Source organism: Nerophis lumbriciformis, linkage group LG15 (genome assembly GCF_033978685.3).
Source record: "Nerophis lumbriciformis linkage group LG15, RoL_Nlum_v2.1, whole genome shotgun sequence".
NCBI lineage: Eukaryota > Metazoa > Chordata > Actinopteri > Syngnathiformes > Syngnathidae > Nerophis > Nerophis lumbriciformis.
Genome location: NC_084562.2, coordinates 18,480,001 through 18,507,016, shown reverse-complemented (window position 1 = coordinate 18,507,016; position 27,016 = coordinate 18,480,001). Strand labels below are relative to the sequence as shown.

The window sequence follows — 27,016 nt, the reverse complement described above, 5'->3', positions numbered from 1 at the left end:
TGAAAATGAGATTGCCTGAACATCAATGTTAAAAAAAAAAATCAATGGGATGAAAGTAATTTTTACTTTATTTTATCATTTTCAATTATTTCACCTGTCAAGGTTTTCTTAAACCTTAACAAATGTCTTCAGCTCATCATTTTCAAAAGAAATACAATATACATATTGTTTTATTTATTTTAGGGCTCCCCTCAAATTTGGTACCAGGGTTTTAAGTCATAAAAATAGTCAAATAAGTAATATAATGTTACTTTTTTGTTTGTTTGTTTGTTTAAAATCTCTAGATCAACTTCAGATCTATTTGTTGATATAAAGTTTTTATTTTATTTTATTTTTTGAAGTTTTATAATTGTACTATTTTTTTGTTGTTGTTTAAAATCTCTAAATAAACTTCAGATTTATCTGTTGATATAACGTTGTTTTTTTAAAATATGTTGAATGAGCTTTTGTTAAAGAAAACCTTTTTTTTTTTAATGGCAAAAACGCAAAATATGTAATATTTTCCTCCCAAAAAATGTTTAAGTGGAATATTTGATATGAAGTAAGTGGAGCCTTAAATTGGTCAAAATGTCATAACAATGTTGATTTTGATTCATTATTAATTGTTGAACAATGCCAATGTTAAAAAAAAAATCTCATTAAAATTCATAAAAGTGTTAAAAGTCATACTTTTTTTTCTTTCAACGCTTAAATCTCTGGATCAACTTCAGATCTATCCGTCGATTATACATTTTATCATTTTATATTTTCGTTTGTTTTGTTTTTGTCATAGAAAACCTAGGTTTTTTTTGTCAAACACACAAAATATGCAATATTTTCACCAAATAATATTTCAAAGTAGAATATTTGATGTGAAAAAAAAGTAATAGGTCAATAATTCAGAAGAACATTGATTTTATGTCATTATTATTTTTTTGAGTAATGAAATTAAAAAAAAAAAAAAAAAAATCTCACTAAAATTCTTAGGGATCCAAAAGGGATCTCACACAGGGCACTCATAAAAGTGGTCAAACGGTCATATTTTTATTTTTATTTTTTTGTTTGTTTTATGCCTTTTTTGTCACAGGAAACATTCGGTTTTTTTAATGGCAAAAACACTACATTTGCAACATTTTCCCCCAAAAAAAATTCTAATTGGAATATTAGATGTGAAGTAATTGGAGCCTTCAATAGGACAAAAATTCTAAAAACATTGATTTTAATTCATCATTATTTTTTGAGCAATGACAGTTTTTTTTAAGACCCACTAAAATTCTCGGGGATCCAAAATGGCCCACTCATGAAAGTGTTAAAAAGGTCATAATTTTATTTTTTATTTTTTTTACTTTCAACGCTGAAGTTTCAAATCTATCCGTCGATTATACAGTAAGTTGTTTTTTTTATGTTGTTGTTTATGTTATGCCCTTTTCGGCATAGAAAACTAGTTTTTTATGGCAAAAACACTAAATTTGCAACATTTTCCTCAAAAAAATGTCTGATTGGAATGTTTGATATAAAGTAATTGGAGCCTTCAGTAGGTTAAAAAAAAATCAGAAAACATAGATTTTGATTAATTATTATTTGTTGAGCAATAACAGTTTTTGTAAGACCCACTAAAATTCTCGGGGATCCAAAAGGGCCCCACTGATAAAAGTGTTAACAAAAGGTCATACTTTTTTTTTTACTTTCAACTTCAGATGTCCGATAATATCGGACTGCCAGTATTATCGGCCGATAAATGCTTTAAAATGTAATATCGAAAATGATCGGTATCGGTTTCAAAATTATCGGTATCGGTTTCAAAAAGTAAAATGTATGACTTTTTAAAACGCCGCTGTGTACACGGACGTAGGGAGAAGTACAGAGCGCCAAGAAACCTTAAAGGCACTGCCTTTGCGTGCCGGCCCAGTCACATAATATCTACGGCTTTTCACACACAAAAGTGAATGCAAACATATACTTGGTCAACAGCCATACAGGTCACACTGAGGGTGGCTGTATAAACAACTTTAACACTGTTACAAATATGCGCCACACTGTGAACCCACACCAAACAAGAATGACAAACACATTTGGGGAGAACATCCGCACCGTAACACAACATAAACATAACAGAACAAATGCCCAGAACCCTTGCAGCGCTATCTCTTCAGGGACGCTACAACCTTTGCCCACCTCAACCTCCTCATGCTCTCTCATGGAGAGCATGTCCCAAATTCAAAGCTGCTGTTTTGAGGCATGTTAAAAAAAATAATGCACTTTGTGACTTCAATAATAAATATGTCAGTGCCATGTTGGCATTTTTTTCCATAACTTGAGTTGATTTATTTTGGAAAACCTTGTTCCATTGTTTAATGCATCCAGCGGGGCATCACAACAAAATTAGGCATAATAATGTGTTAATTCCACGACTGCATATATCGGTATCGGTTGATATCGGAATCGGTAATTAAGAGTTGGACAATATCGGATATCGGCAAAAAAGTCATTATCGGACATGTCTACTTTCAACGCTGGAGTTTCTAGATCAACTTCAGATCTATCCGTCGATTATAATGTGTTGTTTTTTTGTTGTTGTTTATATTATGCCCCTTTTGTCATAGAAAACTTGGTTTTTATGGCAAAAACAAAAAATTGAATACTGGATGTCAAGTAATTGGAGCCTTCAATAGGTCAATAATTCAAAACAACATTGATTTTTTTTCATTATTATTTTTTGAGCAAGGACAGTTTTAAAGGAAAAAAAAGCCTGCATGGCAGCTTTGTGTTATTGAAGTCAACATTGCAACTTTTTCGCCTGTATTCTCTTTTATTCCTCTTTGTTTTTCTGTAATAGCATTTTTAGATAGTACTGTGGGCCGGTAAAAACTTAGCTGCAGGCTTTGGACACATGTGATTTAAAGTAAGGTTCTTTTTAAATTGTGTTTCATTCACAATCCAGATCTTCACTCAATATTTTGTTTTCTTTCTGCAGGGTTTTTATTCCATTTTATTTGGACGGATAAATGTCTTTAACACAGAATCCGCCCCACAGTATTCCCAATTGTATCTAACTTACTTACATCTTATTTTTTTAACCTTGCTCAGCATTCCTAAAGTGGTGCCATCTGCTCCAAGAGAGACACACACTTGCTGGCAGCGCCCAAAATAGTGCGTCCATGCCGGGCGGTCATGACTTAGCAAAGAACAGAAGAGGGACTAAGACTTAAGTGCTACTTCAATTGCTTTCTGTGTGTCTGAGGAGCCGTGACAGAAGTGACCTGAGGGCCACCTGTGGGACCCTTGGTCCTGTGCAGGTCAAAGACTCAGCTGCAATGACTTTTCACGGTTGACTGGTTAACTCCAACACTTCTCACTTAAAGTACTAAATGTGAGGTCTTTGTTTTGTTGTCTAGGAGTTAGAAATGTACTGGTTAACGTTAAGTCGGTTCATTTAATTTAGGGCTTAAAATGTGATGTTATTTTTGGCAAAGTCAAGAAGTCTAGACTAAGTTTGTTATGTGTAAGACATGCATGTCTTGCCAGAACACCGGCTCAAACTTGAGAGCGAGTTGCAACTAACGCGCGGTTTATCCACAGTGTGAAGCCGCTTCTAAGATACAAACCCTCACCGCCATGAACTAAGTTTCTTCCACGTACCATTATCACTGAAGGACTAGAGGAAAATGAATAGCTAAGAATGCTGCAAACACACTCCGAGCAGGACGACACAAGAAACTAACCGCTCAAGCTTCAATGTAAAGAAGGAGTGATCGATCCAGATGTCGATATTATCGATACCTAGTATATTAACGACACCAAAGTGACTACCGTATTTTTTGGACTATAAGTCACAGTTTTTGTCATAGTTTGGCCGGGGGTGCGACTTATAATCAGGAGCGACTTATGTGTGAAATTATTAACACATTACCGTAAAATATCAAATAATATTATTTGGCTCATTCACGTAAGAGACTAGACGTATAAGATTTCATGGGATTTAGCGATTAGGAGTGACAGATTGTTTGGTAAACGTATAGCATGTTCTATATGTTTTAGTTATTTGAATGACTCTTACCATAATATGTTACGTTAACATACCAGGCACGTTCTCAGTTGGTTATTAATGCGTCATATAACGTGCAATTATTCAGCCTGTTGTTCACTATTCTTTATTTATTTTAAATTGCCTTTCAAATGTCTATTCTTGGTGTTGGCTTTTATCAAATACATTTCCCCCAAAAATGCGACTTATACTCCAGTGCGACTTATATATGTTTTTTTCCTTCTTTACTATGCATTTTTGGCCGGTGCGACTTATACTCCGGAGCGACTTATACTCCGAAAAATACGGTAAATCAATATTTTTCTTATTATGACCTTTTCTTTTACTGTTCACAAAATCAGGGAGTTAAGTCTCTGGACACAGCAGTTCTTCGGTGCGAGGGGGAGCCCAGGGAACATGCTTTAAAATCTTGGAAAATCTGTGCACTACAAAAAAATGCTCATTGTAGCCATTAATCATGACTTCATCATTTTTATTTGTTTTTAAATCAGCATAATTTATTGTATTTATATTTGTTTTTTGTAGGATAAAGTTTTTCCGTGTGTTTGTGCTCCTGAGTTAATATTGCTGATCAATTTGAATTCATTATTATTTATTGAGTTTATTTGGATTTTTGTATTTTTTTGTATTACATTTTCAAGTCAGTCAAAAAAATGTTATAGTTTGAATAAGGTTTTATAATTGTTGTATTTTTTTTTTCTGTTACAAAGTAAAAAAAAGTTATTCTTCGTAATACTTCGCTCTTTTTTTTTTTTTTCTTTAATCTTAATATGAAAACAATGTTACGCAGAGGTGTACTTATTACAATTTTATAGACAAATGATATTATTTATAGTTGCGGCGGAGAGTGTGGGGGGTGTAACCGAAAATAATTGAGAAGCACTGGGCTAAAGGAAGGCTTTGAGGGAAAAACTAGAGATGTCCGATAATATCGGCCGATAAATGCTTTAAAATGTAATATCGGAAATGATCGGTATCGGGGGTTTTTATTATCGGTATCGTTTTTTTTTTTGTTTTTCTGTTTTTTAAATCAACATAAAAAACACAAGATACACCTACAATTCGTGCACCAACCCAAAAAACCTCCCTCCCACATTTACACTCATTCACACTCATTCACACAAAAGGGTTGTTTCTTTCTGTTATTAATATTCTGGTTCCTACATTATATATCAATTTATATCAATACAGTCTGCAAGGGATACAGTCCGTAAGCACATAAAAAAGGCACTTAACTGGACTGCCTGGACATATAACAACATAATTAACATTTCTATTGGCCTGTTGGATATTTTCAAACTATAGAAATAATTCCAATTAGAGATGTCCGATAATGGCTTTTTTTCTGGTATCTGATATTCCGATATTGTCCAACTCTTAATTACCGATTCCGATATCAACCGATACTGATATATACAGTCGTGGAATTAACACATTATTATGCCTAATTTTGTTGTGACGCCCCGCTTGATGCATTAAACAATGTAACAAGGTTTTCCAAAATAAATCAACTCAAGTTATGGAAAGAAATGCCAACAATGTCAGCCAGAGCTTCTGTAATGCCGCGTTGAGACAGGGGTGGTTTTTGTTGTATTTTAGTTTTTTCTCGGCGGAGTCTTTAAGCGACACCTGTGCGGTGTTTGATTTTCATCCGTCTTCCGCTTGTATTCATCGTGTATCTCCTTATGATTCTTGAAGAGGTGGGAGATCAAATTGCTCGTATTAAAGGAAGACGTCTCGCATAACCAACTTTTTGCAGTCATTGCAAATTGCCAGTTTTTTATCCGTCAGAGACACTTTAAAATAATCCCAAACCATGTCGTTAGTCAGTCACCGAGCGAGCTGGCTTGTTAGCCAGGCTACAGCACCGGCAACAACACACTCTTGTTGTTGTTATGCTCCGCTCGTGGCGGTTTGATGAGGTCATCAATCCTCGCCAGTAAACTTCTCATGCTGCAGTCGTCAACTCCTGTGTTGTGTGTGGGAGAGGGGATGGGGGAGGGGCTGCAGACTGGGAGACACAACTGCTCTGTATTTCTCCCTACGTCCGTGTACCGCTCCGTACAGCAGCGTTTTAAAAAGTCATGAATTTTACTTTTTGAAACCGATACCGATAATTTCCGATATTACATTTTTAAAGCATTTATCGGCTGATGATATCGGCAGGCCGATATTATCGGACATCTCTAATTCCAATGGTTAGAATTTGCCATACTTGCCAACCTTGAGACCTCCGATTCCGGGAGGTGGGGGGGGGGGGCGTGGTTGGGGCAGGGGGCGTGGTTTGGGGCGTGGTTAAGAGGGGAGGAGTATATTTACAGCTAGAATTCACCAAGTCAAGTATTTCATATATACAGGTAAAAGCCAGTAAATTAGAATATTTTGAAAAACTTGATTTATTTCAGTAATTGCATTCAAAAGGTGTAACTTGTACATTATATTTATTCATTGCACACAGACTGATGCATTCAAATGTTTATTTCATTTAATTTTGATGATTTGAAGTGGCAACAAATGAAAATCAAAAATTCCGTGTGTCACAAAATTAGAATATTGTGTAAGGGTTAAATTTTGAAGACACCTGGTGCCACAAACTAATCAGCTGATTAACTCAAAACACCTGCAAAGGGCTTTAAATGGTCTCTCAGTCCAGTTCTGAAGCCTACACAAACATGGGGAAGACTTCAGATTTGACAGCTGTCCAAAAGGCAACCATCGACACATTGCACAAGGAGGGAAAGACACAAAAGGTTATTGCTGAAGAGGCTGGCTGTTCTCAGAGCTCTGTGTCCAAACACATTAATGGAGAGGCAAAGGGAAGGAAAAACTGTGGTCAGAAAAAGTGTACAAGCGATAGGGATCACCGCGCCCTGGTCAAGATTGTGAAAAAAAACCCATTCAAAAATGTGGGGGAGATTCAGAAGGAGTGGACAGCTGCTGGAGTCAGTGCTTCAAGATCCACCACTAAGAGACGCTTGAAAGACATGGGTTTCAACTGCCGCATACCTTGTGTCAAGCCACTGTTGACCAAGAAACAGCGCGCAAAGCGTCTCACCTGGGCTAAGGAAAAAAAGAGCTGGACTGCTGCTGAGTGGTCCAAAGTCATGTTTTCTGACGAAAGCAAATTTTGCATTTCCTTTGGAAATCGAGGTCCCAGAGTCTGGAGGAAGACAGGAGAGGCACAGGATCCACGTTGCCTGAAGTCTAGTGTAAAGTTTCCACCATCAGTGATGGTTTGGGGTGCCATGTCATCTGCTGGTGTCTGTTTCCTGAGATCCAGGGTCAACGCAGCCGTCTACCAGCAAGTTTTAGAGCACTTCATGCTTCCTGCTGCTGACCTGCTCTATGGAGATGGAGATTTCAAGTTCCAACAGGACTTGGCGCCTGCACACAGCGCAAAATCTACCCGTGCCTGGTTTACGGACCCTGGTATTTCTGTTCTAAATTGGCCCGCCAACTCCCCTGACCTTAGCCCCATAGAAAATCTGTGGGGTATTGTGAAAAGGAAGATGCAGAATGCCAGACCCAAAAACGCAGAAGAGTTGAAGGCCACTATCAGAGCAACCTGGGCTCTCATAACACCTGAGCAGTGCCAGAAACTCATCGACTCCATGCCACGCCGCATTAACGCAGTAATTGAGGCAAAAGGAGCTCCAACCAAGTATTGAGTATTGTACATGCTCATATTTTTCATTTTCATACTTTTCAGTTGGCCAACATTTCTAAAAATCCCTTTTTTGTATTAGCCTTAAGTAATATTCTAATTTTGTGACACACGGAATTTTGGATTTTCATTTGTTGCCACTTCAAATCATCAAAATTAAATGAAATAAACATTTGAATGCATCAGTCTGTGTGCAATGAATAAATATAATGTACAAGTTACACCTTTTGAATGCAATTACTGAAATAAATCAAGTTTTTCAAAATATTCTAATTTATTGGCTTTTACCTGTATATATATATATATATATATATATATATATATATATATATATATATATATATATATATATATATATATATTTATTATTATATATATATATATATATATATATATATATATATATATATATATATTTATTTATTTTATTATATATTTATTTATTTATTTTATTATATATATATAAATAAGAGAAATACTTGAATTTCAGTGTTCATTTACTTACACATATACACACACATAACACTCATCTACTCATTGTTGAGTTAAGGGTTGAATTGTCCATCCTTGTTCTATTCTCTGTCACTATTTTTCTAACCATGCTGAACGCCCTCTCTGATGATGCATTCTGCTTCGTCTCCTTGTTGTGTGCGCAGTTGTGCACTGCACTCTCTAAAAGCTGTAGATGTTATTGTCACATATGCATGCACAGTAGATGGCAGTATTGTCCTGTTTAAGAGTGTCACAACATTGCTGTTTACGGTAGACGAACTGCTTTACGGTAGATGAAAACGTGACTGCTGTTGTTGTGTGTTGTTACCGCGCTGGGAGGACTTTAATGAAACTGCCTAACAATAAACTCACATAAGAAACCAAGAACTTGCCCTCGGTCATTCTACAGTTATAACGTAATTGGGCAGGCACGCTGTTTATATTGTGGGAAAGCGGACGTGAAAACAGGCTGTCGACACGTCACTCCGGTCCGCCTGAATTCCGGGAGATTTTCGGAACAAAATTTGTCCCGGGAGGTTTTCGGGAGAGGCGCTGAATTTCGGGAGTCTCCCGGAAAATCCGGGAGGGTTGGCAAATAAGGAATTTGCACTATTACATAAATTCGTTTTCATAAAAAGCTTTCGTAATAAAGACACAAATGAACCAGGACATCCCTAATTGTAACTTTTGCAGGTTTTGCCAGATTGCCGCAAAAATTTGTTAGCACTTTAAGGCATACTTGCCAACCCTCCCGAATTTTCCGGGAAACTCCCGAAATTCAGCGCCTCTCCCGAAAACCTCCCTGGACAAATATTCTCCCGAAAATCTCCCGATTTTCAGCCGCAGCTGGAAGCCACGCCCCCTCCAGTTCCATGCGGACCTGAGTGAGGACAGCCTTTTTTCCCGACGGGAGGACAACAGGGTGACAAGAACTAAATCATCCAGACTAGAGATCAATTGTATTATTATGTTTATCTTACCTAAAATTACATATATTTATTAATTTAAAAAAAATTAAAAAAAATAAATACATTTTTACTATATTTTGCTAAAAACATCAAAATTAATTGTATTTTTATTTGTATTTTTTCTGACTCCTTATTACATCCAGCCATAGAACTATACAATAAAATAAACATATTTGAAATAATTAATTTTAAATTATCATAATAATTCATTTAAAATGACCATATTTAATTATTAAAATAATTGCTTGTTTATCAACAACTTTAGCATTTTATTCATTACATTTTGAAGCTCTCAGAAGCCAAGTTATGTTATATTCCTTAAGATTTATTTATGCAAGTTTGAAGTATCAATTATCTAAACACAGTTTTGTTTGCATATTTTCAGGATGTAGATATATATATATATATATATATATATATATATATATATATATATATATATATATATATATATATACAGTATATCAATATACTCCTCCCCTCTTAACCACGCCCCGCCCTACTCCCGACCACGCCCCCACCCACCTCCCGAAATCAGAGGTCTCAAGGTTGGCAGGTATGCTTTAAGGGGACTGGCATGCAGAGGTCTGCAAAAATGTTGCAAGTTTAGTTGAAAAACATGTCCGCCATCAACTCAAACGTGTTTGGACTTAGCTTATTTGGTCAAAAGTCATTGATCGTTTGTCTAACGATGATTGAACATGGAGGATTTTGACTAAAATCTAACCTAAACTGCTTTAATGTACTACATCATGACTGGATCATATCCAAAGTTCATATACAGGTGTTAGAATATACTTTGTACACTAATGTATTTGAAGGTTCCTGAGTCAACACCTTCTGACCACTCAATCATTGTTGCTGTGAAGACGTGGTGTCCCCAAACAAGCTGTCTCTACTCCAGTCAGGGTCTGGTGGGGTCAAAGGGCAAGTTGTAAAAGTAGCTGGGAAAAGCTTGGAAAACAGTTCATCTGTGTGTGGTGTCATCACTCAGCCTGTCACAAAGAGCAGCAGCCATCGGTCTAATTGGTAACAGGACACTTGGCTGTTACTGCTAAAAACATTATAAAAACCGTGGCGGCTGGAAAGTATCCAAGGGTCTGTCATGTAAAGGTCGCACCGGCCGGACAAGACAGATACGAATGAGGCGGGAAATCGGCGTCAAAGACACGCTGCTTGATACCTGGGAATACTGAAGCAACCTGAGACTCTTTTTTTTTAACAAAACTGAGGTTTTTCAGAAGCAACAGTGCTCTGACTGCTGTTGTCCCGATACCATTTTGGTATGATGGACTTTTAGAGTGTAAAACACACTGAGAATGCAACTTGTGGACAATGATCATCAATATTGTTAGAATGTTTTATTTTTTTTTCTATTTTGACAAATAATTAGATCTGAGTGTCATAAAACGAGTAAAATATCAACACTGTTATTTTCATATTTTTATTAAAATCCTGTGCTTTTTGAGGTTAAGGTTACTAGGAATTAGTGTTGTCCCGATACCAATATTTTGCTACTGGTACCGGTACCAAAATTATTTCGATACTTTTCAGTACTTTTCGATACTTTTCTAAACAAAGGGGACCACAAAAATGGCATTATTGGCTTTATTTTAACAAGTCTTACAGTACATCAATGTGTATTTTACTTCTGTTTTAAATGTTATTTTTTAGTCTGTCCTTTGCCTGTATTTCTTTGTGGTGTACAGCCCTTTGTTCTTCGACTGTGGTTGTTTTTAAAGGGCTTTATAAATAAAGTTGGTATGGTATCAAACATGTGTTTCTTATTGCAAGTTTGTCCTTAAATAAAATAGTGAACATACAAGACAACATGTCTTTTAGTAGTAAGTAAGCAAACGAAGGCTCCTAATTTAGTCTGCTGACATATGCAGTAACATATTCTGTCATTTTCCATTCTATTATGTTGTCAAAATTATTAAGGACAAGTAGTAGAAAATGAATTATTAATCTACTTGTTCATTTACTGGGCTTTGTACCGAGGATGTCGTTGTGGCTTGTGCAGCCCTTTGAGACACTTGTGATTTAGGGCTATATAAATAAACATTGATTGATTGATTGATTGATACTGTTAATAGCTGCTTACTTTCTCTGTTAACATGTTCTATCTAAACCTCTGTTCAAATGAAATAATCACTTATTCTTCTGTTGTTTGGATGCCTTACATTAGTTTTGGATGATACCGCAAATTTGGGCATCAATCTGATACCAAGTAGTTACAGGATCATACATCGGTCATAATTTAAGTCCTCATGTGTCCAGGGACATATTTCCTGAGTTTATAAACATAATATACATTTCAAAAAAGCGAAAAAAGATTTTGTGATGCTAAAAAATATCGATGTAATCAGAGTAGCATCGACTAGATACGCTCCTGTACTTGGTATCATTACAGTGGATGTCATGGCGTTTGTTTACATTTTGACGCCGGTGAGCTACGGTGTGTAGTGAAGCATGTTTAGCTATTCCTCGTCCTGCAGGGATGATACTTGTAAGAAACTTACTTTATTTGTCGCGAGGATTAGTGATTTAGAAGTGGCTAAAACACCGCCGACTGCGGCTGGACTTTAGCCACTAGCTAGCTAGCCATGTCTTAAAGCACCTCTTCCTGAGTGCGTTTCAGTGTTATAACTTCACCAAAATGTGTTCGTTCTCCCTTTTCTGTCTGCTTGTAAGTACTCTGTGATTGTGCGCTGCCGAACATGCTCGTTTGCTCATAAACCAGCAATGACACAACGTGACGATGGGGGGGCGGTGGGGTTGGAGACCAGTACTTTTTAGAGGCGGTATAGTACCAAATATGATTCATTAGTATCGCGGTACTATACTAACACCGGTATACCGTACAACCCTAGCCCTGACATTTATTTATTTATTTAATTTTTTGTCCTGTATCCCATGATATTGTGCAGTCAAGACATTGCTCACATATAAGACCCTTACAGAGTTAACAAGTTGAGAGTTTTTAGGGCTCGTGTATTCGATTACTAAGGATTTGTGTGTGGAATGTGTGTGTAAACATCTCCGAGCATGTCGATGACGATGGCTACAAATAGACGCTGCTGGGCAGTATATGAAGACTAAAATTAGTGTGCCCTCTGACTCGGCCTGCAGATGCCAGCCATCGCTACCATTCTTCTCCCAGAAACATCCCGAATAATCAGGAAATTAGATCAGCAGGATTGGAAATTTAAAAAAATTGAAATGTATATTCTTCACTTCTTACAGTGTTAACTAGATTCAATCTCTTTCATAAATCAAATTTTTTAATACATTTTGTCGTTTTGTGTGAAGAAGTGCATGTAAATGTGAATTTTAGAATGGTAGGGTGATTCATATGAAATTTTACTGTATATGTATTCCAAGCCCCTTCCTGCTCTGTCACTGATAAAAATATAATAGCAAAATGCATAATTATTCTTACTGTTCCCAGTGGCGAGCACATGTAGTGCTGGTCTTGTAAGGCAGTCGTACCGAGTTCGATTCCTGATTGAATGGAAAGAGATTTTGTGTTGGGGTTTTTTATGCATCCAAATAAAATGAAGATTTGCAAACAGAAAAAAGATTTGTAATAGAAAAAAATATATATTTGCAAATAAAGATACACATTTTTTGGTTGCAAATCTATATTTTGTGTGGTAAATTGTATAATGGGGTAGTAAGTAATTTTTTGGGTTACAATTATTGTATTTTTGGTTGTCAATCATTATAACCCCCCAAAAATAACAAAAGGGGCAGAACAACAAAAACACGATGTAACACACAAAAAATATTCAAACCCTTAACTCAAAAAGCGATTTGCAAACAAAATAATTTTTTTTAATGTAAAAAAAAAAAAGATATGAATAAAAATGTTGATTAAAATAATTTCCTTTTTTTAGTTGAAAAAATATTTTTTCTGGCTCCAAATCGTCATAACCAGGACAACGATTTGTAACCTAAAAAATTACAAAAAAATTCTGCAAAAAAAAAAAAGATTTAGAACCAAAAAATTCTTTGCAATCAAAAAATAATTTGAAATAATAAAAACAATATTCTGGTAGCAAATCGTTTTTGTGTGTGCAAAATGTTTTGTTTTGTTTGTGTTACAAATCTTTTTTTGGGGTAGTAAGTCGTTTTTTGAAGTGGTAAATAATTGTTTGGGTTGCATTTTTTTTTTGGTTGAATTGTTGCTAAAAAAAAAAAAAAAAAAAAAAAATTAACACCAAAACAAAATTTCTATTTTTCCCCTCTCCAAAATGTGTTTTATTTGTGAACAAAAAACTTATTTTAAAATTTTAAAAAATAATTTGAATTTGAGGGGGTGGGTTTACAAATCTTTTTTTGGTTGCAAATCATCGGCAGTGCGCCTCATAATCCGGTGCGCCCACTGGTCCGTAAAATATGGTACCATGATTTAGTTTTAGTACAAAAATTCATTAATATAAATTCAAGATTGATTTTTTTTTTAAATAACAATTGTTACATATAAATAAAACAATGAAAAGGTGGGTTTCCAAATTTTAATTCTGCTCAGAGTGCAAATTTAACCATTAGTAGTTTTAGTTGTTGCTTTGGCATGTTCCTGCTGAGTTTAAACACAGAGTTAGTTGTTTGTCTATACTGTATGGCTGCGTTAAAGACATCATAAAGGCAGCATATCTTGTGTAAATAAATTGGCACGAAGAAGGCAGTCTGAGCTGTTAAACATATGGCAAGCAGTGCTGGATCCTGTGGGTTCCCACAGAGACAACGTGCGGAAATGTGAATAGATGATCATGAGTGGGCGTGTGTTTTGTATACGTTCACTAGCGTCTACATGTGTGTGTGTGTGTGCGTGAGAAAGTGTCCATGCGAGTGTGTCGGATGAATTCCTATCGCACAGCGGATTGGTAAGGTGACCCCAAACTCCCAGTCAGGTGCAGAGTTGAGCATAAAGGGGGAATTTGTGCGTGTGAGGCGGGAATGTGGCTGGGAAAGAACAGGATCTAAATCCATAGTGAACAGCTGTTGCTGTGTGTTGCTGTGTGTGTGTGTGTGTGTGTGTCAAGGAGTGTTTTTGTGTGAACGTGGCCCTGACAGCAATGCGGTAAACGAAAGGCTCGTGCTTTGACTGTCATCCTGAAGTTAATTTGACAACCATTTGAAAGGAAGCTGGCAAGGATGTGGATTAAAGTTAAAGATAAAGTACCACTGATAGTCACACACACACTAGGTGTGGTGAAATGACCCTCTACATTTGACCCATCCCCTTGTTCCACCCCCCTGGGAGGTGAGGGGAGCGGTGAGCAGCAGCGGTGGCCGCGCTCGGGAATCATTTTGTTGATTTAACCCCCAATTCCAACCCTTTAGTGCCAAGCAGGGATGTAATGGGTCCCATTTTTATAGTAATAATAATAATAATAATAGATTTTATTTGTAAAAAAAAAAAAAAAAAAAAAAACTTTACATTGAGTAAACAACCTCAAAGTGCTACAGTGTATTAAAAATAAAAAATAAAAAGATTATAAAAAATAAATAAAATTAAAAACTAGAACAGCCAAATAGCTAAAACTAGTATGCATATATTTAAAAAAAAAAAAAGGCTTTTTAAAAAGAAGGGTTTTTAAGCCTTTTTTAAAAGCATCCACAGTCTGTAGTGCCCTCAGGTGGTCAGGGAGAGCGTTCTACAGACTGGGAGCGGCGGAGCAGAAAGCCCGGTCTCCCATTGTTCGTAGCTTTGTCCTCGGAGGTTGGAGGAGGTTAGCCTGTCCGGAGCGGACGTGTTGTGTGGAGGATTTGGGAGTGAGTAGTTCTTTGAGATAGAGGGGGGCATTTCCATGAAGGCACTGGTGGGTTAGTAGGCAGACTTTGCATTCAATCCTGAGTTAAACAGGAAGCCAGTGAAGGGATTTGAGAGTTGGTGTGATATGATCATATTTCCATCATAGTCTTTGGTATGACTCGGCCGGGGTTTGAACTCACGACCCACCAATCTCAAGGCGGACACTTATAACCACAAGGCCACTGAGCAGGTTGTGGGTGAAATTGAGAGGTGCCACACAAAAAAAAATCGATCTTTGAATTAATTGCAATACTTATTTGTAACGATTTCAATCGTTTAAAACAAAATTAAAAAATCAACTTTTTTTTGTATTTAATTTTTTTTACCTGCCCTTTTCCAGCCACTCAGACAAATCAAATCGTTGATCGCAGTTATGGTTGCTCTCAGAGGGCCGCTTCTAATAGTGAATAGTATATCAATATGAATGTATACCGAGAAATCGATTCTGAATCGAATCGTCACCCCAGGAATCAGACCTCTGATTTTTAATTATGACACACGTTTGATTGTAACGTACATCATGGTTGTTGTTTTCATTACTGTCAGGTTCAAACACTGATGACATCTAATAAACAGACGAGAAGCAAGGAATCATGCAGAGACAGAGTTAAATTTGGCTCAATTGAGGAGACACGTTTTTTAGGCTGTACTCTAGTTACAGATCCAAACTACGTTCTAAAAGTCCAGCCCACGTGCTTCCTCTATTTTTTTGGAAGGTCCCTGGTTACATCACTGAAGCTGTCGCTGAGGGAAGCGGGTAATCTCGACAGCTCCAGTTAGACACAATATATGTATGATTATACAAAAATGCAAATGTGTTGATACTCGTGATATCGGCCTGTTTCTGCTCTGTCTGCGTCACGGCACTCGATGTTCGGCCTTGGCAGTCAGCAGGCCGATTCTGGAAACAAACACTGATACGAGACTGGCTTGCAATCTTTTGGATTGCCAGCTTTGCACAGACAAAGAAAAATACAATTTCAGCACAATTGATAATAACTATAGCAACGGCCCTTAAGCATAAGAGTTGTGTGATAATATATACATAATTATTCTAACAATTACCAAATTTGGAGGTATTGAAATCCCTATGTAAAATCGCTAGTGCTAATCTGTAGCATGTCTATGGCATAGCCAATGTAAATTAGCATTGAGCTGGTACATTTTTAAAAGTGGAATATTACTTTTGAGCCCCTTATTCTTGTTGTTGTTTTTTTGCATGGAAAATTAAGTGTTGTCTGGCTATGTCCGCTCTGAGTGCACTGCAAAAAGTCAGTGTTCAAAAACAAGAAGAAAAAAAATAAAAAAATTTGGGGTATTTTATTTGAACTAAGCAAAATTATCTGCCAATAGAACAAGAAATGTTTTTGTTTTTCCAAAACAAGTGAAATTAGCAAACCTCAATGAACCCAAAAATACCTTAAAATAAGTATATTCTCACTAATAACAAGTGCACTTTTCTTCGTAGAAAAAAAACCAGACCTTTTTGCTCAATATGTTGAAAAATATTCTTAAATTAAGCAAATGCTAGTGCCATTATCTTGACATAATGATATGCGCTCGGCATCATTATTATTTTTTTCATGCTTGAAGTAAGAAATTATTACTTTAAAAAAATCGTTTTATACTTGTGAGTGTTGATGACACAGCTTTGCATCAGTTGATATTCTAGTTTCAAGCATGTTTTACTCAATATAGGTCATCAAATTTCAGCTACAAGCTGTAATATCTTACTGAGATCATTTAGGACTAAACCCTTAAAACAAGTAAAACACTAACATAAAATCTGCTTAGTGAGAAGAATTATTTTATCAGGCAGAAAATAAGCAAATATCACCCTTATTTGAGATATTTAATCTTACTTAGATTTCAGTTTTTGCAGTGTGCTTGACTGCTTGTTTCCATGCCAAGTGCTTGAGCCGGTGCCCAGCTTTGACTTCACGTTCAGCAAAGGTATTGAAAATAAGCACTGTTTGCTTTTATGTGAATCAGTATCCGGTGGAACCGACAGACTTCAGTCGGCATCTAAAAAGTGTGACCCTAATTATGGACAAGCAGTAAAGAAAATGGATGGATCATTAAGACTATGTATTGTTTTTTTTTGTTTGTTTCATGTAGGCAAGGACTGTTGAAGAGCCGGAACATATTCAAGAGATCCACCCATGGAAGAACCAAGGCACAGGGTTGGTCAGAGTGAAGAGAGACTGGATCATCCCTCCAATCAGGGTTCTGGAGAATAGCAAGCAAGTGCCTGAAAACCTTGTCCAGGTACTACAATATATTGGCTAGAAACAATTATTTCATCAGATACGATAATGAATTTAAGTTTGTATATTGTTGCAATGCATATTGTTATTGTATATATTGTGTTGCTCACTTTAGTAGGCCTACCCATTGCACTTATTGGTACATATTTGTCACTATAATAGTTAGCATCTTGTTTGCTGCTGGTCTGGATAACAAAAATACATAATAATGAACTAGAAACGCAGTCCGCGTATCTCCGCTAGGCCTTACATATCGATAGTAAAAAAAAAAAAAAGTCCTGAATTCAGACGGTCATCCCTAAAATGTAATAACTTTTTTTCCTTGTCCCATTTCTGACATTTTCCGAAAGTTTCATCAAAATCAGCCAATAACTTTTTGCCATATCTTTAAGTGAAATGAAAGAAACAGAGTGCACCCTCTTGTCTGTCATCCGCTGTATTTGTCTCTGTGGGTGTAGGCGAACACACACACTTAGAAGTTGAAGCTTGTAAATTAAGGTAACCTAGTAGATCAGCCCCAAAATGTAATCATTGGTTCCTTATGTCATTTTGGACGTTACCCGAAAGTTTGCTTAAAATCCGCTAATAACTTTTCGAACTCTCGATATCACAATGGAATAAACCATTTTTTTGTGGACGCCGGCGGGCCGGATCCATTGACGTGAGTTCCTAAAACATTATTGTGGAGGTTGCCCTCCTGAGGGTTCTTCTGACCACCAAGCACCGACATGAGAGCCCATTTCAGGGTTACAATATTGTCTCTCAGTTGCTTTCCAGCAATTGCCTTTTTTCTCTTTCGCTCACGCTCTGGCTCCAGCTCCAACCCCGTCTCTCCTCCTGGCTGCTGCTTATAACAAAGCGACAGGTGATTAGATAACAAGGCCTAGGTGGGCCATCTACGCACCTGTCGCTGATTTCGAGGCCGGTCCTGGCACACCCCGCTTCGCTGCAGGCCCGCAGGCCACGCCCCCCTCCACAATTATTTTCGTATGTTTTTTGTTCATTTTCTATCTACTGTATTTTCCAGACTATTGGGCGCACCGGATTATTAGGCACACTGCCGATGAGCGGGTCTAGTCAGGTCCATTTTCATACAAAAGGCGCATTAAAGAGATGATTTTTTTCTAAATGTAAAACACTTCCTTGTGGTCTACATAACATGTAATGGTGGTTCTTTGGTCAAAATGTTGCATAGATGATGTTTTACAGATCATCTTCAAGCCGCTTTCTGACAGTCGCTTCAGGATGCGCCGTTTTGTGGGCGGTCTTATTTACGTGGTTCACCTTCGACGGCGTCTTCTCCCCGTCATCTTTGTTGCAGCGGTGTAGAGTGCAAGGACGGGAGTGGAAGACATGTCAAAAGATGGAGCTAACTGTTTTAATGACATTCAGACTTTACTTCAATCAATAACGGAGCAGCATCTCTTCATTCGCGGCTCACTAGTGCAACAACAACGCCGGAAATGTGTCCCGTGAAAAAAATGTCCGACTGGAACTCTCTAATAACTAAAGTTCCTTGGGTGAATAATGTAAACTCTCTACACCGGTATATTTTAGCGCTTCCATAGCGAGATATACGTTGGAACTTTACACTACTTTATATTAGAGATGGCAACAGCAGAGGATGAATGTCACATAACAAGAAGATAGAGGAAAAACACCACACTTTCTATTTTTAGTAGAGATGTCCGATTATTGGCCAATAAATGCGTTAAAATGTAATATCGGAAATTATCGGTATTGGGGTTTTTTTATTATCGGTATCGTTTTTTTAATTATCTGTATGGTTTTTTTTTGTTTGTTTTTTTATTTTTTTTATTAAATCAACATAAAAAACACAAGATACACTTACAATTAGTGCACCAACTCAAAAAAACTTCCTCCCCCATTTACACTCATTCACACTCATTCACACAAAAGGGTTGTGTCTTTCTGTTATTAATATTCTGGTTCCTACATTATATATCAATATATATCAATACAGTCTGCAAGGGATACAGTCCGTAAGCACACATGATTGTGCGTGCTGCTGGTCCACTAATAGTACTAACCTTTAACAGTTCATTTGACTCATTTTCATTCATTACTAGTTTCAATGTAACTGTGTTGTTTTACTTTCTTTTTTATTCAAGAACATTTTTTTAATTTATTTATCTTATTTTATTTTATTAATTTTTTTTAAAAGTACCTTATCTTCACCATACCTGGTTGTCCAAATTAGGCATAATAGTGTGTTAATTCCACGACTGTATATATCGGTTGATATCGGTATCGGTAATTAAAGAGTTGGACAATATCGGATATCGGCAAAAAGCCATTATCGGACATCCCTAATTTTTAGTTCAGATTATTACATCTCACGTCAAAGGCCTTTCCAGATTAAAACGTCAACAGGTGTTGTTACACCCTAACACACACATTCACACACACACATTTACACAATCTCCACTCCTCTCTCTAACCAGATCAAGTCCGACAAAATCTTCACAGGAGAAGTCATCTACAAACTAGAGGGTCCGGGCGTGGACCAGGCCCCCAAGAATTTCTTTGAGATCGATGACAAAACAGGAATGATCCGAAGCAAGCGTCCTCTGGACCGAGAGAAGTACAGCAGCTTCACGGTGAGGAAGTACTTACGTCCGTGACCCGCAGAATCCCCCGCACACTTTCACAGTCACTTCACACACGCGTGCTGGCTTGCACGAACGTGGTCAAAGCACCACTTCGTGTTACGTTACTTCAAAGCATGTGTGCCTCAGGCATGACCGCCTGGGGTCAACTTCTTAAGGGCTTTACGGGCATCCTGAGAGCCACTTCTCAAATGTTTTTGGAGCACATGAGGTGATGTAAGCCGTGGTGTTGGACCAAGCCTCCGTCATACATTTCCTCTCGCCCTATGCAGTTTATGTACTACAATTAGCTCCTTCTTGATTTATAACTCCATAATAGGTGGTAGATTTATCATCATGTGGAACAGAAACACAGTTGAATTGCTTCCCCAAAATTAGTCAGAGTTTTTTTTGTGACGGTTGTGCCTTAAAAAGCCTGAATTTGCAGCAGCTTTTTCAGAAAGTTGCAATGTTTCGAGGCGTATTATTTTTTTAATAATATAGAATCAACTAATGATTTTATGAATTTTTTACTAAAGTTTTAAAGGGGAACATTATCACAATTTCAGAAGGGTTAAAACCATTAAAAATCAGTTCCCAGTGGCTTATTTTATTTTATCGAAGTTTTTTTCAAAATTTTACCCATTACGCAATATCCCTAAAAAAAGCTTCAAAGTGCCTGATTTTAACCATCGTTATATACACCCGTCCATTTTCCTGTGACGTCACACAGTGATGCCAATACAAACAAACATGGCGGATAGAACAGCAAGCTATAGCGACATTAGCTCGGATTCAGACTCGGATTTCAGCGGCTTAAGCGATTCAACAGATTACGAATGTATTGAAACGGATGGTTGTAGTGTGGAGGCAGGTAGCGAAAACGAAATTGAAGAAGAAACTGAAGCTATTGAGCCATATCAGTTTGAAACGTATGCAAGCGAAACCGACGAAAACGACACGACAGCCAGCGACACGGGAGAAAGCGAGGACGAATTCGGCGATCGCCTTCTAACCAACGATTGGTATGTGTTTGTTTGGCATTAAAGGAAACTAATAACTATGAACTAGGTTTACAGCATATGAAATACATTTGGCAACAACATGCACTTTGAGAGTGCAGACAGCCCAATTTTCATCAATTAATATATTCTGTAGACATACCCTCATCCGCTCTCTTTTCCTGAAAGCTGATCTGTCCAGTCCAGTTGGAAATGCATCTGCTTTGAGTGTCGCAGGATATCCACACATTCTTGCCATCTCTGTCGTAGCATAGCTTTCGTCGGTAAAGTGTGCGGAACAAACGTCCAATTTCTTGCCACTTTCGCATCTTTGGGCCACTGGTGCAACTTGAATTCGTCCCTGTTCGTGTTGTTACACCCTCCGACAACACACCGACGAGGCATGATGTCTCCAAGGTACGGAAAACAGTCGAAAAAACGGAAAATAACAGAGCTGATTTGACTCGGTGTTTGTAATGTGTTTAAGAAAATGGCGTCACATTGTGACGTCATCGCTCCGAGAGCGAATAATAGAAAGGCGTTTAATTCGCCAAAATTCACCCATTTAGAGTTCGGAAATCGGTTAAAAAAATATATGGTCTTTTTTCCTGCAGCATCAAGGTATATATTGAAGCATACATAGGTCTGGTGATAATGTTCCCTTTTAAGTGTTCCTAGTAGGGTTGTATGGTATACCGGTATCAGTATAGTACCGAGGAGCGCCGTAAGTGGCGGATCCGTTGGCGGTCCCGTCTTGTCCCCCTTGTAACGTATGTCTGTTCTTAGTGGGACTGTGCCGAAAATGTTATTTCAGTTCTTATGTGTCTTGTACATGTTAAAGAATGGACAATAATAAAGCATCTTGAATCTTGATATTAATGAATCATATTTGGTACTATACCGCCTCTGAAAAGTACCGGTAGCGCACATTTATGGAGTACTTACAAGCAGACAATGTGTGTTGACAGAAAAGGGAGAACGGACGCATTTTGGCTTAAAAACTAACGATAAAGGTGAAGTTATAACACTGAAACGCCCTCAGGAAGAGGTGCTTTAAGACATGGCTGGCTAGCTAGCTAGCGGCTAATGTTTTAGCTACTTCTAAATCACTAATCCTCGCCTCCATGGCGACAAATAAAGTCAGTTTCTTACAAGTATCATCCCTGCAGGACGAGGAATAGCTAAACATGCTTCACTACACACCGTAGCTCACCAGCGTCAAAATATAAACAAACGCCATTGGTGGATCTACACCTGACATCCACTGTAATGATACCAAGTACAGGAGCGTATCTAGTCGATACTACTATAATTACGTCAATATTTTTTGGCATTACAACATCTTCTTTCCTTTTTTTTTAATTTATATTATGTTTATAAACTCAGGAAATATATCCCTGGACACATGAGGACTTTGAATATGACCAATGTATGATCCTGTAACTTCTTGGTATCGGATTGATACCCAAAATTGTGGTATCATTCAAAACTAATGTAAAGCATCCAAACAACAGAAGAATAAGTGATTATTGCATTTTAATAGAAGTGTAGATAAAATATGTTAAAAGAGAAAGTAAGCAGATATTAACAGTAAATGAACAAGTAGATTAATAATTAATTTTCTACCACTTGTCCTTAATAATTTTGACAAAATAATAGAATGGAAAATGACACAATATGTTACTGCATATGTCAGCAGCTAAAGTAGGAGCCTTTGTTTACTTACTAAAAGACAAGTTGTCTTGTATGTTCACTATTTTATTTAAGGACAAACTTGGTATTAGAAACATATGTTTAATGTACCCTACGATTTTTGGTAGAATAAAGCCAATAATGCAATTTTTTTGTGGTCCCCTTTATTTAGAAAAGTATCGAAAAGTACTGAAAAATATCGAAATAATTTTGGTACCGGTACCAAAATATTGGTATCGGGACAACACTAGTTCCTAGTAACATTAACCTCAAAAAGCACAGGATTTTAACAAAAATATGAAAATAACAGCGTTGATATTTTACTCGTTTTATAACACTCAGACCTAATTATAGACAGATCTCTTTGTCAAAATAGAAAAAAAAATACAATATTTTTTTAATAATACTGATGAGTGATTATAATTACAGAAAGAAACACCACCAACATTTTGAGTGTTTTACACTCTAAAAGTCATCATAAACATTCATTTATGTTCCTGGTGGTGCACAAAATTATTATTCACATCCAAATCGCAATTCTTTTCCACAATGGTTCTAAATCGATTGATAATTTTCACAAATCTATAATGAAAGTAAATATTGAACATATTACATAATGCTATGAACATGTCTGTTACTACATTATTTATAGACTTGCAGTGTGTATATAAAACATTGTTTTAGAGGGCTTTGACCCCCATAATAAATGAAAATAACATAACATAACATAACATACCCGCATCTTTCAGCGTTTTTTATCATCTTTAAAATCGTGTGTGTTCTTGTGTCTCATAATGATTGTGAAAGATAGGCAAAACTCTCCAAAAATGTGCAGTCTAGTGTAAGTCTGAGGGATGTCTTTAACGGATTCCACTGTAACACTTTTTCTTCTTTTTTGTGTGTGTGTGTGTGTAGCTAAAAGCCTTTGCACTGTCGCCCAGTGGAGAGCGACTGGAGAACCCCACCACCATAGAAATTGTGGTGCTGGACCAGAATGACAACAGACCTGGCTTCACACAGAAACAGTTTACTGGTTCTGTTCCTGAGTTTTCGGTCCCAGGTAAATCCTCGGAAGGAATGATTACTCGAAGCTCGGTTACATGTGATAAGAACTCAGGCTTGACACATTTATTCCAAAGATCAAAGTCACCATGAAGCGTGTTCCTCAAACAACCTTTAACGTCAGATGCGTCGCACTATGGGCACGTTGGGTAGTGCGCCACCAGTACTCCAAGTCCGATAAAACATAACTTTTCTACAGAACTCAAGAGTAGAATAGTCAAAAATTATTATGAGTTCTGTATAATAGAGATCAACTGTTAATCTTCTTTTTATGTTAATGGCCAATACCGGTTAGTAGTAATCAAGTAGACCGATAACTAGAGATGTCCGATAATGGCTTTTTTGCCAATATCCAATATTCCGATATTGTCCAACTCTTAATTACCAATTCCGATATCAACTGACATATACAGTCATGGAATTAACACATTATTATGCCTAATTTTGTTGTGATGCCCCGCTGGATGCATTAAACAATGTAACAAGGTTTTCCAAAATAAATCAACTCAATTTATAGAAAAAAATGCCAACATGGCACTGCCATATTTATTATTGAAGTCACAAAGTGCATTGTTTTTTTAACATGCCTTAAAACAGCAGCTTAGAATTTGGGACATGAGGAGGTTGGGGTGGGCTTGGTTGGGGGGTGCGGGGTTTGGTAGCGGGGGGTGTATATTGTAGCGTCCCGGAAGAGTTAAGTAGTTTTTTTTTTAAATTTTTTTTATTTTTATTTTTATTAAATCAGTTAGTGCTGCAAGGGGTTCTGGGTATTTGTTCTGTTGTGTTTATGTTGTGTTACGGTGCGGATGTTCTCCCGAAATGGGTTTGTCATTCTTGTTTGGGTTTGTCATTCTTGTTTTTTTAATTTTTTATTTTTATTAAATCAATTAGTGCTGCAAGGGGTTCTGGGTATTTGTTCTGTTGTGTTTATGTTGTGTTACGGTGCGGATGTTCTCCCGAAATGGGTTTGTCATTCTTGTTTGGTGTGGGTTCACAGTGTGGCGCATATTTGTAACAGTGTTAAAGTTGTTTATACGGTCACCCTCAGTGTGACCTGTATGGCTGTTGATCAAGTGTGCTTGTATTCACTTGTGTGTGGGAAAAGCCGTAGATATTAAAAATACGGTAATATCGGAAATTATCGGTATCGTTTTTTAAAATGTTTTAATTTTTAATTTTTATTAAATCAGTTAGTGCTGCAAGGGGTTCTGGGTATTTGTTCTGTTGTGTTTATGTTGTGTTACGGTGCGGATGTTCTCCCGAAATGGGTTTGTCATTCTTGTTTGGTGTGGGTTCACAGTGTGGCGCATATTTGTAACAGTGTTAAAGTTGTTTATACGGTCACCCTCAGTGTGACCTGTATGGCTGTTGATCAAGTGTGCTTGCATTCACTTGTGTGTGGGAAAAGCCGTAGATATTAAAAATACGGTAATATCGGAAATTATCGGTATCGTTTTTTTAAATTTTTTAATTTTTAATTTTTATTAAATCAGTTAGTGCTGCAAGGGGTTCTGGGTATTTGTTCTGTTGTGTTTATGTTGTGTTACGGTGCGGATGTTCTCCCGAAATGGGTTTGTCATTCTTGTTTGGTGTGGGTTCACAGTGTGGCGCATATTTGTAACAGTGTTAAAGTTGTTTATACGGCCACCCTCAGTGTGACTTGTATGGCTGTTGATCAAGTATGCTTGCATTCACTTATGTGTGGGAAAAGCCGTAGATATTATGTGATTGGGCTGGTACGCAAAGGCAGTGCCTTTAAGGCACGCCCCCAATATTGTTGTCTCGGTGGAAATCGGGAGAAATTCGGGAGAATGGTTACCCCGAGAGATTTTCGGGAGGAGCACTGAAATTCGAGAGTCTCCCGGGAAAATCAGGTAAGTATGACTGGGAGACGCAACTGCTCTGTACTTCTCCCTACGTCTATGTACCACTCCGTACAGGGGCGTTTTAAAAAGTCATACATTTTACTTTTTGAAACCGATACCGATAATTTCCGATGTTACATTTTAAAGCATTTATATATTGGCAGTCCGATATATATATAACCGATATTTGAGGCCGATATTCATTTGCAATAGAATTAGCTAAACATGAATAGTATATGCTGTGATGAGGTGGCGACTTGTCCAGGGTGTACCCCGCCTTCCGCCCGATTGTAGCTGAGATAGGCTCCAGCGACCCCAAATGGGACAAGCGGTAGGAAATGGATGGATGGATGGAATAGTATGCGTCAGTAACTGGTTGGACAAGGCTTTAAAATACCAGTAGAGTGGAAAAAAACAAGTTGACTTTATACTGTATGCTTAATTGTGTTTCATTGTATCCATTAAACCATATCCAATCGTATTTAGAATCCACAAAGTATGTGAAAATACCGTCTAAACATCACAAAATGCCACAAATTCAGTCGGCCGCTTTCAATATTCCGCTCCGAATTTCTTTGGTAATTTCCGTAGATTCTACGTCGCTGGACTCTGACCATGTTATTAGATCAGTCATACTGGAAATATGGTAACATTTGAAAGCGATGTGCTATTTATCATTCACAATCCTTATGTAAGACAAGAACACCCTTTTTTTATGCATTGGAAATCGTAAATAAATAGCTAACAATTGAGTGAACAGATCGAGGGTCCTCCGTTGCGCTCATTGTACCCTCTCTAAAAATATCCACAAACTGTTAACAATACTCCATTCACATGTCGTGACCTGAAAGTTAACCAAATATGAGTGATATTGTTTATATAAGTGCCAACGCAGACAGCTAATGCTAGCTTACGCTGCTATTGTTGACACACTGACCCAGCAGATTTGGTCACATTTTCAGTAGACCCGTAATAAATTCATTAAAGAACCAAACTTCATGAATGTTTTTTGTGACAAACAAGTATGTGCTCTAATCACTCTATCACAAAAAAATGGTTGGAAACTCAAGACAGCCATGACATTATGTTCTTTACAAGCAGAGGTGGGTAGTAACGCGCTATATTTACTCCGTTACATCTACTTGAGTAACTTTTGGGATAAATTGTACTTCTAAGAGTAGTTTTAATACAACATACTTTTACTTTTACTTAAGTATATTTATAGAGAAGGAACGCTACTTTTACTCCGCTACTTTTATCTACATTCAGCTCGCTACTCGCTACTAATTTTTATCGATCTGTTAATGCACGCTTTGTTTGTTTTGGTCTGTCAGACAGACCTTCAAAGTGCCTGCCTTACTGGTGACGTTTCACTTCGTTCCACCAATCAGATGCAGTCACTGGTGACGTTGGACCAATCAAACAGAGCCAGGTGGTCACATGACCTGACTTAAACAAGTTGAAAAACGTATTCGGGTGTTACCATTTAGTGATCAATTGTACGGAATATGCACTGTACTGTGCAATCTACTAATAAAAGTTCCAATCAAT

At 37.2% G+C, this 27,016-nt stretch overlaps 1 protein-coding gene across 1 annotated transcript in view; it reads left to right on the top strand.

Annotated features, from left to right (window-relative positions):
• cdh15 (cadherin 15, type 1, M-cadherin (myotubule)) overlaps nucleotides 1-27,016 on the top strand; it is a 53,852-nt gene that overhangs the window by 5,253 nt on the left and 21,583 nt on the right. Inside the window, exons 2-4 of the mRNA XM_061975354.1 lie at nucleotides 17,088-17,237; nucleotides 19,702-19,857; nucleotides 23,454-23,598. Coding sequence (XP_061831338.1) covers nucleotides 17,088-17,237; nucleotides 19,702-19,857; nucleotides 23,454-23,598 — 451 coding nt within the window. The remainder of the gene's footprint in view (nucleotides 1-17,087; nucleotides 17,238-19,701; nucleotides 19,858-23,453; nucleotides 23,599-27,016) is intronic.